The sequence below is a fragment of the Cetorhinus maximus genome, chromosome 18 (genome assembly GCF_964194155.1).
Source record: "Cetorhinus maximus chromosome 18, sCetMax3.hap1.1, whole genome shotgun sequence".
NCBI lineage: Eukaryota > Metazoa > Chordata > Chondrichthyes > Lamniformes > Cetorhinidae > Cetorhinus > Cetorhinus maximus.
This window is the reverse complement of record NC_135896.1, coordinates 79,059,716-79,075,062: the sequence shown is the minus strand read 5'-3', so window position 1 is coordinate 79,075,062 and position 15,347 is coordinate 79,059,716. Positions and strand designations below refer to the sequence as shown.

General features: G+C 43.7%; 2 protein-coding genes across 4 annotated transcripts in view; one reads left to right on the top strand and one right to left on the bottom strand.

The window, feature by feature from the left end:
• Window positions 1–14,797, top strand: part of gchfr (GTP cyclohydrolase I feedback regulator) — a 40,591-nt gene extending 25,794 nt beyond the window's left edge. For 2 of the 3 annotated variants that reach the window (XM_078563041.1, XM_078563043.1), the window contains exons 2-3: window positions 6,995–7,089; window positions 13,566–14,797. In XM_078563041.1, coding sequence (XP_078419167.1) covers window positions 6,995–7,089; window positions 13,566–13,701 — 231 coding nt within the window. In that variant the 3' untranslated portion in view covers window positions 13,702–14,797. Of the gene's footprint in view, window positions 1–3,913; window positions 3,953–6,994; window positions 7,090–13,565 lie in introns of all 3 variants that reach the window. The other variant, XM_078563042.1, reaches the window with a different exon arrangement.
• dnajc17 (DnaJ (Hsp40) homolog, subfamily C, member 17) overlaps window positions 1–15,347 on the bottom strand; it is a 209,390-nt gene that overhangs the window by 11,526 nt on the left and 182,517 nt on the right. The window lies entirely within an intron of this gene.

Here is a 15,347-nt window from a genome sequence, read left to right as displayed (position 1 = left end):
ATGGGCCGGACACGGTCGAAGGCCCTGTCAACCACAGTGGGTGAAAAAACCTCGGCTAAGGAAGCAGGAAGACATGTCAGAAGTGCCGTTTTGGAAAGTGAAATCATCGGAACAGATGCAACTGAGGCAAAGGAACTGAGAGAATGGGATGGAGTCCTTACAGGAAGCAGGATGTGAGAAATTGTAGTCGAGGTAGCTGTGGGAGTCAGTGAGCTTGTAATGAATATTGGTGGACAGTCTATCACCAGAAATGGAGCCAGGGATGTCAAGGAAGGGAAGGGACGTGTCAGAGATGGACCATGTGAAGGTGAATGAGGTTTGGAAATTGGGAGAAAAATTGATAAATTTTTCCAGGTCCGGACGAGAGCATGAAGCGGCACTGAAATAGTCATCAATGTACTGAAAAAAGAGTTGTGGGAGGGGGCCTGAGTAGGACTGGAACAAGGAATGTTCCACATACCCCATTAAGAGACAGGCATAACTGGGGCATATGCAGGTACCCATAACCACACCTTTTGGTTGGAAGAAGTGAGACAAGTTTAAGGAGAAATTGTTCAATGAGAGAACACTATGAGCCAGACGGAGGAGAGTGTTGGTGGATGGGGATTGTTCGGGCCTGTGTTTAAGGAAGAAGCGGAGAGCCCACAGACCATCCTGGCGGGGGATGGAGGTGGAGAGGGATTGGACATCCATGGTGAAAAGGAGGAAATTGTTGACATGATGTAGGGTATCAGAGGAATCGTGAATCAGAGGTGGGAAGAGACTAGACAAGGGGAGAGAGGATGGAATCTAGACAGGAAGAAATGAGTTCCGTGGGGCAGGAACAGGCTGACGTGATGCGTGTATTGGGACCGTCCTGTTTGTGGATTTTGGGAAGGAGGTAGAAGGGCTGTCCGGGGTTGGGAGGCTATGAGGTTGGAAGCTGTGGCGGGAAGACCTCTGGAGAAGATGAGGTCAGTAACAGTCCTGGAAACAATGGCTTGATGTTCAGTTGTGGGGTCATGGTCCAGAGGGAGATAGGAAGATGTGTCTGAGAGTTGGCGCTCAGCCTCTGTGACGTAGAGGTCAGTATGCCAGACAACAACAGCACCACCCTTATCGGCAGCTTTGATAAAGTCAGGGTTGGACCTAAGAGAACGGAGTGCAGCAAGTTCAGAAGGAGACAGGTTAGAGTGGGTGAGAGGAGCAGAGAAATTGAGACAGCCAATGTCATGCCAACAGTTCTCAATGAAAATATTTAGAGCAGGTAAGAGGCCAGAGGGGGGTGCAGGAGGTCCAGGTGGAGGGAGAATACTGGAGTTGGGTGAAAGGATCCGTTGAATGGGGGGAGGACTGCTGCCCAAAGAAGTGAGCACGGAGATGAAGACGGTAGAAGAAGAGTTCAGCATTGTGATAAGCCCGAAGTTCATTGAGGTGAGGACATAAGGGTATACTGAGTCCTTTGCTGACATCAAGGAGCCTGAACAAAACTGACCTCAATGGGAATCAAGTAAAACCTCTCCACTGACTGCAGTCATATTTAGCACAAAGGAGGATGATTGTGCTTGTCGGAGGTCAATCATCTTAGCCCCAGGACATCACTGCAGGAGTTTCTTTGGATAGTGTCCTAGACACAACTACCTTCAATTGATTTATCCATTACCTTACCTCCATGATAAGGCCAGAAGTGGGAAGTTTTACTGATCATTGCACAGCATTTAGTACCATTTGCGACACCTCAGATAACAAAGCAGTCAGGGTCCATATGCAATAAGATTGGACAATATTCAGGTTTAGGCTGAGGTGTCAAGAGACATCTGTGATATACAAGTGCCAGGTAATGGCAGTCTCCAACAAGAGAGAACCTAGCCATCTTCCCTTGACATTTAAAGGCATTACCATCACTAAATCCCCCACCATCAACATCCTGGGTGTTACCATTGACTAGAAATTGAACTGGACCAGCGATAAATATTGTGGCTATAAGGACAGGTCAGAGATTGGGAATTCTGTGGTGAGTAACTCACCTCCTGATTACACAAAGCCTGTCCACCATCTACAAGGCACAAGTCAGCTGTGTGAGAGAATACTCTCCACTCACCTGAATTAGTGCAGCCTCAACAACACTTAAGTACCTCGACACAATCCAGAGCAAAGCATTGGCACCCATCCACCACCAACATTCACTCCCTCCACCACCAGCCCATAGTGGCAGAAAGTCTGCACCAAACACTGGATGCACTGCAGCAATTCACCAAGGGTCCTTCAAAGGCACCTTCCAAACCCGCAAACTACCTCCTAAAAGAACAAGGGCAGCAGATGCATGGGAATACCAGCATCTGAAAACTGCCCTCCAATTATACACCAGCCTTACTTGGAACTATGTTACTGTTGCTGGGTCACAAACCTGGAACTCCCTTCCTGACAGCACTGTTGGTTTACCTACAACAGATGGACTTCAGCAGTTCAACTCTTTCGAGTTATCAACAGTCACAGATTGCAACTCTTTCGAGTACATTCACAGTTCTTGGTTTCCGGGAGTGGGACATGAACCCACAACCCTCTGATTCAAAGGCGACGGGTGCTACGAACTGAGCCACAGCTGACACCTCCTTCAGCAGTTCAACTCTTTCGAGTTATCAACAGTCACAGATTGCAACTCTTTCGAGTACAATCACAGTTCTTGGTTTCCAGGAGTGGGACATGAACCAACAACCCTCTGGTTCAAAGGCAAGGGTGCTATGAACTAAGCCACAGCTGACACCTCCTTCAGCAGTTCAAACTCTTTCGAGTTATCAACAGTCACAGATGGCAACTCTTTCGAGTACAATCACAGTTCTTAGTTTCCGGGAGTGGGACATGAACCCACAACCCTCTGGTTCAAAGGCGAGGGTGCTATGAACTGAGCCACAGCTGACACGTCCTTCAGCAGTTCAAAATTATTTCAAGTTATCAACAGTCACAGATTGCAACTCTTTCGAGTACAATCACAGTTCTTGGTTTCCGGGAGTGGGATATGAACCCACAACCCTCTGATTCAAAGGCGAGGGTGCTATGAACTGAGCCACAGCTGACATCTCCTTCAGCACTTCAAGAAGGTGGCTTCACCACCACCTTCTAAACAGCATTTAGGAATGGCAGCAAATGGATGCTCACATCCCATGAAAGAATTAAAGGAATCTGGTTGATCTGATAATTGGATTGATTCCTATTGCATGATGTTCTGTGTTGGAGTATCCATGGCTTAGTTGATTGGTTATCCGTAGATCAGGGATGAAACAACCAGGTGAAAATCCTTTGTACCATTTAATGTGTAAGTAATTGTATTTTGACCAGTGTTTCTGTGTCTGCCTGGATCTGTGTGTATCTGCATGAGTGTTTGTTTCTGCATGGGTGTATGTCTTTTTTTACAGAGATGAACCAGTAATGGATTAGTTATTGTTCTGAATTGAACACTGCCTACATATTTGGTGTATCCCACCCCCAGATTTCACAGGGAACAGTTAGTAAATTGCGTACTTATAATTAATGTTAATGTTTAGTTTATGAAACTCTTTGTGAAGAGCTTCAAGCAGTTCAATTCTACATTTTCTGTAGAATGTGCCTTGGGAGCCCTAAGCATGGGAGGGTAACCTCATTTCCTTACAGACTGGAATGAAGGAGAAAATTACAAGTTCTTCTTGGTAATTCAATTACGGACCCCAATATTGTTGCCCTTGATTCATTCTTCAACCAACATGCATCAAGCTGCTTCATCACTTTCATATCAACTGTACCTACAATATGATGTGTCACTCCCCATTCACAGCCTGTTGACAGAGGTGGCCTTGAACTTTATAAATCTGAATATCAGATTCGAAAACAAGTTTGATTACGTGTTCCAAAATTAACCATGGTGGACTTTTCTTATAGAAATTTGCACATCTTCTTACAGTGGGCTGCTCTCGATCTCCTCGCTGATCAATCCTGTGGGGTCAGTATATTTAACTTTGCTGCCTTTAACTTTGCGTGCAATTAACTGGTCCAAGGTTTGTTTTCTGCTGAGCCAATCACAGCAGTGGCACCATTGGGTTGTTAATGTTATTTTCAATATGTTGGGAATTTGAGGGATAGAGAATAAGCCAGGGTTTCTGCTGCTGATTGCTATCTAGCAACTCCCTGCTGTCAAGTACGCGTTTTTGAACACTGGATAAAGACCAAATTGGGAATGGCAGTGTTGCCTCCCATGGTAAAATAGCCCGCTAGTAGTTACTGTCCAGACTTGTACATAAATTGTACCCATTGTACTGGAGTAATGCTCCCAACTGTGGAACTGCCGCAGTAAAGGCTGGAGCCTTCACAAAAGTAAAAGAGAAAGCAGAATTTCTACCACCATAACTTAACAGCACTGGTTGAGAAATAGCCAATTCTGAAACAGTATTTGACTGATTGTATTTGTTCACAAGTATCACATTCTAAGTGATAGAATGGGAGAAGGATGAGCATAAAGAAGAAATTGCAAAGTTCCAATAACTCAGATTATGGGAGATAACAGAGTCAGTAAACTGTGCAGTGTTTGTGCGACAATCAGAAAGTGAGAGTGAACCCATGCTAGAAACTATGTTTTCCCCGTCCTATTTCTCCTAGGTTGCTTGACTTGTGCTGGTGTCTGGTCTCACAGACACACCTAGCCCTCCTGTACCTCATTCAAACAACCTTCATTAATGTGTGACCCAGCTACTTGGTATTGGCAGGCTATTTGACAGCGAAGGGCATCACCTTATCCTGTTCTTGCCTGATAGCCACACCAGTGTGTTTTTCAGCGGGAGTCACTGGATAGAGATGAGCAGTAGGAATCCTGGTGAATTTCTCCACCTTCCGTCCTCTGTTCTGCCATCCCTGCTTCCCCCCCACCCTCCCCTAACCATTCAATTGTATCCAAACTGATTGCTGGGTGAGATCAGCAAAATTGCACAGGGCAGGAATGAGTTTAGGAACTGCTCAATGTTTCTCAGCAGGTTGGGTTACTGGGAAGGTACAATGTGATTCTAAGGTACTTCATTTCCCCTTGGTAGCAAGTTAACATCATATGAATGGATTATTTTGATTGCTAATGATTACTGCTTATATCCGACATACATCATAGTTGGAAGAGAACCCATGGCAAAGTTTGGAGGTGACAGCAGTGTGGACATTGAGGTTTTACCTGATGAGGGTCCTATATATAAGTAGCAGAGAAGTCATCTTCCAGATATGTTGTAAACAGAGGCCTGACACACGATAGGCAAAATTATGCATGGCCTGATCCACCAGGATATGATAAATCTATCACTCTTCCTCAATGGAAAGCAGGGTTTAAACCACCTGTTACATAAGTATAATAATTTTCATAATATTTTTCTGGTTTGTTGTAAACTAAGTTTATGGGTGTGAGTGTAGATGGTTTTGTCTGTGTGATTTAATTACATTTGGAGTCAGGTAGACTGCAAGCTTGAAATTATCAAAAGAAGCTAAGTGTCAACATGTACCTGAAATGCTAATGAGTAAACGTGGATGCTGTCTTAGCATGTAAGGAATGAAGGGAATTTGCATTTTTAGGTAAGTGAAGGGATTGTTTGGATTTCAAAGGGATGTTAGTCTGTTTACAACTAGCCAAGATAAGCAAAGCTAAGCAGTGTGTTTATTTTTCCCAAAGGTTACTGACAATATTGGCAACATGAAAGCTTTTATATTATGCGAAAGGTACAGTTCCAAAGATACATGGAACAATGGAATTTACATACTAAAGAGAGAGATAAGTATATAAAGAAGAATGAAAGGCTGTGCTGGGGGCCATGTAAAATCTAACAGGACTGTGTGAAACAGTCTTTAAGAAGCCTCCAGCCATTTGTGCATTGTGTCTAGTAGCTGAAGTTGGAGAAAGCCATTTGGAATTCCACTGTCAAGTGGGTATTGTGTTAACTTGCTGCTTTTTTAGAAATCTAACATCTATTTTGGACTGTTGCCTTAAAGGGAGTGTGTAACTGGGAGTCAGTTTAATTAGGAATTTTAGGATTTGTTATAGTATTAAATAATTGTAGTCTTGTGTATGTGCTTGAAATCTTTTATTTTGTTAATAAATATTTTAATGTATTTTTCAAAATCTCTAAAGGTCTTGATGGACTCATTACTTCTGAATTCAGCGCACACATCTTCTCGTAATAAATATAAATTGCAAAACTGCTGTGATAGCATGGCCAATTCTCCCTTGTGGGTTTGGTCTGCCTGACACACATCATCTTCCATGTCATAACACCACCCCATGGTCACCACAGAAGATAGTTGGTTCACTCCCATTGAGTGCTATCATCCATCATTCACCTGCTTTCTACTGTGGTTGTACGAGAGACACATGGAATCCTAGACTTTTAGACACACAAGGAGGCCATTCAGCCTTCCCTGCCTATGCCAGCTTTCCATTTATTTCCTTTTCTCTGCACTTTGCCCATGCTCTTTCATTTTTTACCTTTGCAAATATTGGTCCACTTCCCTTTATAAAGCTCCTTTGAATTGTGCTTTGATCACTGTTTCCGGTAGGGAATTCTATATCCTAATAATCCTCAGAGTAAAAAAAAAATCCCCTAACCTCGCATTACATTCTTTGGTAATGATAACTTTATGTCCTCTGGTTATTGAAATGTAATGGTGGGACACACCTAGATGTCTTTGCTGCAGTGAAGGGATGAAAAAATATGGATGTTGCTTTCACAAAATGGAGTATCAACTGTCAGCTGCAAAAATATAGGGATGAGAGCATCTGGGTTCAGTTTGCATTGCATAGTGATGTGGGTGTCTGGTGTAATTTGCACTCTATAAGTGTGGGAGTGAATGAAACAGTTTGCACTGTGTAGGGGTGAGAGTTTTTTTTCGATTGTAGGTTGACTGGTATAAGCTACACCCTTCATTGCTCTTTGCTGAGATCTTGGTGAGACAAGAGAAAATGAACCAGGTCCAAACTATTTAAAAAGTAATAATACAGTGTGTCTCTGTTTTACAGGAAACTGGACCCACAATTGTGGGGGACGAACATTCAGACAAGGAGCTTATGAACTACCTTGGAGCTGAGAAAACCACTGCATTAGGAAATAACTTGTAAGTAGGGTGTATCAGAGCATCAGAGCACTGCAAAACAGGGCCTCTGTATGTATCCTCTGCTATGGTTTTTTAAAATATATTTCATCCCCATATTTTGGCTCTTTCCAACCTGCAACCAAGAGCTGGTTCACTGCCAAATTCTGCTAATGGCTCAGCTCAGCACTGTGATAGTGTGAGAGAGGTTGTTGTAGGTGATTGGACTGCAGCGGTTCAAGAAGGCAGCTCACCACCATCTTCTCAAAGGTAATTAGGGATGGGCAATAAATGCTGGCCTAGCCAGCAACACCCACATCCCATGAATGAATAATAATTTTTTCCCCCCTTTTTTCTGGGTTGGGGAGGTGGCTGTATCAGGCCTCTGCTCTCTAGCTCAGCTGATTTTTGCACTAAGATAGTATCTTGCCCCTAGACTCCATCGCACAACTCCTCCCTATTCTCTGTGCCCGCTTACTGCACAATTAATTATTTAGAAGATCTTTTAGGCAAGTCTTACTTCCCAGAGCTGCCAGCAGCAGGGTAATATTTGGAGAGAGACTTAGAATTAAGTAGAGCAAAACCAATTGTAAACACTGTTAAACATTTTCTATCTGTTTTTGGGAGTGAGATAAATTATGGTTTTAAACTGGTGTGACAGAGGCTCAAGCTCCTCCAACCAGCCCCACCCAAAAGAACCAGAATCCCAACTGAAGACCCAATGCTGTAATCTCTTGATACTTGCTCGTACTGGGAGGGTTAAAGTGTATGAGGGGAGGAGCAGCTCCTGTCTGCCATGGGCTAACACAGTCAATTAGTTGGTGCTGCTGGACTGAGCCTTTTTAACAATCGTTGATTTAAGCTTTCCTGCTCCTTCAAACAGCACTCTCTCCCCTGAACTTCAAATCCATTTCCACTCCTTTGTCTGAGGATGTTACGTGAGCTTAGACTCAGCTTCAGAGACAGGCTCGATTACAGAAGATCCTGATGCCCAAACAGATGTGATGACAGAAAACTGACAGGGTAGGGAATGGGAGGGAGAGGGGTTTGAGGCAGAAGGGGAGTGGAGGGAGAAGGATTTGAAGCAGGAGGAGAGTAGGGTGTAAGGGGTTAGAAGGAGGAGGGAGAATGGGGGAAGAGGGGTTGGAAGCAGGAAAGGAAGTGAGGTGATACCCAAACAGATGTGGTGGCAGAAAACTGACAGGTAGGGAGTGGGAGGGAGAGGAGTTTGAAGCAGCAAGGGAGTTGGGGTAAGAGTGGTTTGAGACAGGTAGAGAATGGGGGGAGAGCTTTGAGGCAGGGAGAGAGTGTAGGGGAAGAGGGCTTTGAGGCAGGGAGAAAGTGTGGGGGAAAGAGGGCTTTGAGGCAGGAAGAGAGTGTGCGGGAAAGAGGGCTCTGAGGCAGGGAGAGAGTGTGGGGGAAGAAGGCTTTGAGGCAGGAAGAGAGTGTGGGGGAAGAGGGCTTTGAGGCAGGGAGAGAGTAGTGGGGGGAAGAAGGATTTGAGATGGAGAGAGTGGGGGGGGGTGGAAGAGGGGTCTGAGACAGATAGGGAGTTGGGGAGAGAGATTTGAGACAGGGAGAGTGGGGGGGAGGGGTTTTGAGACGGAGAGTGGGGAGAGAGGGATTTGAGACAGGGAGAGAGTGGGCGGGAGTGCGGTTTGAGACAGGTAGAGAGTGGGGGGAAGTGGGTTTGAGACAGGGAGAGAGTGGGGAGGGTTTAAGACAGGGAGAGTGTGAGGGGAGTTTGAGATGGGGAGAGGTGTTTGAGACAGGTAGAGTCGGAGAGAAGGGCTTGAGACATGGAGAGGGGGGTGGGTTTGGACAGGGAGGGACTGGTGAGACAGGGTGAGAGTGTAAGGGGGATGTTGAGATGGACTGTGGGAGGGAAGGGGATTTGAGACAGGGAGAGAGTTGGGGAGAGAGATTTGACACAGGGAGAGAGTGAGGGGGAGGGGGCTTTGAGACAGGTAGGGAGTGGGGGGAAAGGTGTTTGAGACAGAGAGAGAGGAGGAGGGGGGTTTGAGACAAGGAGAGAAGTGGGGAAAGAGGGGTTTGAGGCAGGGAGAGAGTGGGAAGAGGGGGTTTTGGGACAAGTAGGGAGCATGGGGTTGAGGGATTCGAGACAGGTAGAGGGTGGGGGGAGAGGGGTTTGAGATGGAGAGAGTTGTGGGGGGTGTTTATAGGGTTTGAGGCAGGTAGGGATTGAGAGGGATAGGGTGGGAGACAAATGAGATGAGTTTAACTAGGTATGTAAGAAGTGCAAGTTGGAAGGTTTGAAGCAGTATATTTAAGGTAGACATTGTAAGCTGTGTGAAATATGAAGATATACAAATGGGTACAAGGGAGACATGGGAGGAAGACCTTCACGGCTTAGGCCAAACCCATGAGATGGGTACAGAAAGGGATTTCTAACATTTAATTGAACGTCAACTTCAAAACAATGGTAAATATTTAACTCCAAACTTCAACACATCAGCTGGAAACAGTAAGATACTGTCAGAAAAATTGATTTTAATTTTCACCTCGTGACTCAAGTTAATTATTTTCTATGTATAAACAATATGAGTATTTGGAAAGGCCACTGTTGTGCAAATTACATTTCAGCAAAGAGATATGAATAGAATCCTTAGCTAGTCTTGTAGATATTAGAGATTAACAATTAAAATAGCTACATTTCAGTTCCTAAATGGAAGACAGAATATTGTGACCACCTAGCTTTCAGGATGGCAGTTCCACCTGGGTGCAATATAATTGAACATGACTGAATCAACTCAGTTTATCAAAGGATGCAGCTATCAGTATAAACTCTGCGTTACACTGGAATAAATGGCCTCTTTAATTTGATAAATCATTGTGTATAATTAATATAAAGTATAAAGTTGCCTTTTTTGTTTACACCCTTCTCTGTCAATGAATGACACTTCCGTGGTTTATGGTAAATGAAATATTAATCTTTTTTTCCAGCTGATACTCCAGTGCAGTACTGAGGGAGTGCTGCAGTCGGAGCTGCCCTCTTTCAGATGAGATGATAAACTGAGGCCCCATCTGCCTGCTCGAGTGGATGTAAAAGATCCCGTGACACTTTTTTGGAGAAGAGCAGGGGAGTTATCCCCGTGTCCTTGCCAATATTTATCCCTTAATCAACATCACAAAAACAGATTGTCTGGTCATTATCGTATTGCTGTCTGTGGGAATTTGCTGAGCACATATAGGCTGCTATGTTTCCCGCATTACAACAGTGATTACACTTCAAAAAGTATTTCATTGGCTGTAAAGCGCTTTGAGACATCTGTTGGTCATGAAAAGTGCTATATAAATACAAGTCTTTTTTTCTTTTATGAATCCCTATAAACCCAACAAAATATGCATCTCAATCTTGAAGACATTCAGTAAATCAGCTGTTGCTGGGAGTCTGTTCCACCTTCCCACTAGAGGGTGCTACAGATCATCTATGGCTCCTAAATCCAACCAGTGACATGCAAAAAGGTTGATGTGAATAATGGCAGTGATTGCCTAATAGCAATGTAATTCTGACAACGGTTAGATTTAAGGAGCTGCCAAATTTCAAGACAGATCCATTACAGCCGACCTACCCATGCTCACAAATTATTAATATGTCTAGCAGAAACCAGTGTTGCCAAGGATGCAGTTTTTCACAAGAAAGGAATCTCAACTCAGGCAGGCAAAGCCTCCAAAGGAGGATGCACGATCTCATGAAGTCCCCAGGTCAGGCAGGTCGGAAATGAAATACAAATAGAAAATGCTGCAAATACTCAGCAGGTCAGAAATTGGGGAGAGAAACAGAGTCAATGTTTCCACTTGGTGACCTTTCACTCACCATGTCACAAGGGAAAAAGACCACAGCCCTGGGAGATACCTTCAGATAGCACTGGAGAGTTGATCTATAGTCCACACATCTCACTGTGTCCTAGTCATTTATCTGATTGCCAGTGAGGACTGAATCCTGCAGTATGTGGAGGGTGCTGGAGAGCATAGAAACTAACAACCACTGCAAAAGGCCTGTGAAAGAAAACCAGTCTTGACTGAAGGGTTGAAGAGGGTTGGGAAGGAGCTAGCCCCTCCCAATCCTCAGTCCCACCAACAGCCTGTCTGCAAACAACTGCAGTATGACCAGCATGAGACAGCATAATATGACGAAACTGTCCCCAGATGTACGTGATCAAATTGATATTGTATTTTTAAATCATTTTTTAAATCAGACATATTGACCATGATTCAGGCACATCCTCTTTGCCCTCCCCACAAAGTAATGCAACTAAAATGCACACCCAAATTAGACCACTCCTAACATAAAAAGCTGCAACATGGGGCAATGTGGGAAGGGATGATTACTCTCCACTTCTTAGTAGATCAGCTAACGTACTGGCACTTTTGCCCAATTTGAACTCTTCAGCCTGTATTCTTCAGCATTTGAATTTTTGCCCAAGCCTGCTCCTTTGCTGTTTCAGCTGAGCTAGTCCTCTGCATTCTTGACATTTTGCTCTTTGTTTTCTCTTGTTACATCTGCTTTTATGGTATGATGATGAAACATGTTCTCTCCCCATGTTACCCACATTCTCCATGACCCCTGTGTTGAGCTCCACTCAATCATGTAGCTGGAACAGTTCCAGGAATTCTAGTGCCAGTTTCTTAACGCTTTTGTTTCTGCAAGAGGCTTTAAAGTGTATTCTGCAGGAAATGGAAGTCAATCCAGAGCAGCACATGATCTGACACTTTGCCTGAATGTGTATTCATTGATTTTATGAACGCAGTAACTCGCACAGTTCAGTTCAGTTTTAATGACACCATGTATGCCCAAATAGATAGTGTTGCCATGGGATCCCTTCACTAATATCTTCATCAGTTTCCATGAGAAATGCGTCTTCGATGGAATGACCCCTAACCTCCTACCCCTTGCATTTTTCCGATACGCGTACGATACTTTTGCTACATTTGAGTCTGCAGCTGCATTTAAGAATTCCCTTACACACCTGAATGGGCTTCATCCTGCACTCAAATTCGCCTTTGAAACGGAGCAGTAAAACGGGCTCCCTTTCCTCCATGTGCTAGTTGAGAAATCTGCCAATGGGTTCTCTACTACTGTTTACCACAAGCCCACTTTCATTGGTCAATATATGCATTGGGATTCCTACTGTTCCACGCACTATAATATTGGCCTTATCAGCAACATTGTAAATAGGGCCGGAGCCATTTGCTCACTTTGCAAGCTTGATGCTGAAATAGGGCACAAAGCTATCCAGAGGGATCATGGCTACTCCAATCAGGAGGATAAGAACGATTAAAAAAAAGTTATGCATTTTGACAGGAAGAATTGAGGAGCTGAATGTTATTTAAATGGAGAAAGACTGCAGAAGGCTGCAGCACAGAGGGATTTGGGAGTCCTTGTGCATGAATCCCAAAAAGCTAACATACAAGTTCAACAGGTAATAGGAAAGACAAATGGAATATTGGTCTTTATTTCAAAGGGAATGGAGTACAAAAATAGGGAAGTCTTGCTAAAACTATACAAGGCAATAGTTAGACCACACCTAGAATACTGTGAACAGTTTTGGTTCCCTTATCTAAGGAAAGATATACTGGCATTGGAGGCAGTCAAGAGAAGGTTCACTAGGTTGATTCCAGGTATGGAGGGATTTTCTTTTGAGGAGAGGTTCAGTAGGTTGGGCCTGTACTCATTGGAGTTTAGAAGATTGAGAGGTGACCTTATTGAAACATATAAGATTCTTCGGGGTCTTGACAGAGTAGATGCTAAGAGGTTGTTTCTCCTTGTGGGAGAGACTAGGACCAGAGGGCATAACCTCAGATTAAGGGGTTGCCCATTTAAAACAGAAATGAGAAGGAATTTCTTCTTGGAGAGGGTAGTTAATCCATGGAATTCTTTACCGCAGAGGGCTGTAGAAGCCGAGTCGTTAAGTATATTCAAGGCTGAGATAGACAGATTTTTAATCAGTAAGGGAATCAAGGGTTATGGGGAAAAGGCAGGAAAGTGGAGTTGAGGATTATCAGATCAGCCATCACCTCATTGAATGGTGGAGCAGACTCGATAGGCTGCTAGGCTCCCACTTCTGCTCCTATGTCTTATGGTCTTAATTTTGAGGTGCTCACGGGGTTGTGTGGTAGGTGAGCGGGATGGTGCAAGATTACAGACAGCTGACGTTTATGGAAGGTGGAGGTTAAGGAGCCCAGCCAGGAGATGATAGAATGGTAGAGGTTGTAGGTGACAAAGGCATTGATTAGGGCATCAAGGGGTAAATGGGGTGTGGTAGGGATAGAGGCAGGCAATGTTAATTGAGTGGATATGGGTTGGATACTTGACTTGAGGTCAAATAGGTTGCTGAAGCGGTGACCAACATAATCTACTATGGAAAGAGGCTCAGGCATTGAGTGCATTTTACAACCAAAATCTCCAAGTGCAAATATTGGTTTAAAAATAAATTGATGAGTTTATATGAGAGATTAATTCATATTTGTATTCACAGTTCAGAATATCGTGTGAAATACCCTCCACGGATGGTGCTGGACAAACTGGAGATAATTGGCTATAATGTGATCAGCATGACCGGCTTGGGGCAGACGCTAGTCTGGTGTCTACACAAAGCTCTGGATAAACCTTAGCCAATTGGAATTTCTACCATTGCATCAATATCAGAGATTGATTATGGGATATCGAGTCAAGAACCCAATTATCACATGTACTGTTTAGAGACTAGCATTCAACTTATATTCCATTAGAAATTTTTCAAAGAATGAGGATACATTGATGGCCTCCAACTCCATTTATCTTCCCATCTCACTAAAAGGTGCTGACTCTTGCATTCTTGTGGGGGTATAGTCAGTATTTCAGAACCTCACCTTATAACCATCCTTCATGTGTGCACCTTGGTAAGTGTTAGCAGACTGTGTGATCAGAGGAATACATCACTGCCATCACACACACGCACTCTACAGTGAATGCTGGCTAGTGATCAGGAGCAGGGTTCCAGGCTAATTTTTCCTCCTTCCTAGTATTGGTCACTGAGAAACACGAACAGTCACCTGAGATCAGCTAGCTCAGTGACTAACTAAACCCAAAAGAGCCATTGTCACACCAAAAAATACAATTAACACTGAGCTAACAGGGGAGCTAATACCACCAATGCACTTGACTATTCAGTTTGAAATTGATGTGGTCCTACAGGAATGAAGCTCCAATTCTACCTAACTCCCAACCCCTCTGTTGGAATGTGATTTCTGCTTAGTAGTCGACAATGTTGCAATACTTTTGCAACAAAGCTTGTGGCCCCTGACCAGCGTTACAATGATATATAACTTAACCAATTTTTCAGCCTGCCAAGATGATGAGTAGCCCAAGAGGCTCCCAGAATCAAAGCCTCACTGTTTTTAACCTAGGGAAAGGGAAGCGAAGGTTAACTGGAGTTCCCATTCATACTCATCAGTCAGTGACCCAGGCTGGGAGTGAGAGTTAATTTTCAATGAGGAACTGAATGAACTGCCCATAATGCCCTCTGTGGTTGAACAACAACATGTTATGGTTACTGCACTTCAAAGTAACGAATTGTATGAGGCAGGCTCTTTCTGATATGATTAGGTATGATATAAATGTAAACTTTTGTTTTTGTCTTTTCTGCTGACATTCACTGTTCAGTTTCACAATGGAATAATGACCTCTCGAGCGAGGGTCTATTAAATGACAAAGCAATCACTTACTAAACTGCATTGTCCATCGTTTTATGCATGTGCCACAGATCATTAAAACTACTGTAATTATCTGTAAATCAGCTCATTTACAAGTCCTCCTAATTCAAATTGCATAAAACAGGGTTATGACAATGACTGATGCTGTGATTGTTCTCCTTAAAGCAGACTGTGAGGGAGTAAATAAGGAGAAACTATTTCCCAGAGAGATTAGGTCCTGAAGTCTGTGTCATGTTCACTGATCTCAGCTGGTGTGGTGGTTGGGACACCAAAGCTGGCTTCATTGCCCATGGAGGAGAGGGAAACATCATTCAGGACTTTCTGTTCCTGTTCAGCTGTTCTAACCCAGCTAGAAAATACTCATGTATGTATGGACTTGGAATGAAAACCAGGAGCCACATTTTGATGCCTTCAGTAGTCGAACACATGATGGCACTGTGTCAAATTTTAAAATTTGTGTGCATACTCTATACTCGATATCTGCTTTCCTGCCCCAGTATTAGCTGAGCTCATGGTCTGTAGCCTTAATCCACTTGAATGCTTATATGATCTCTACTGTTATGAAA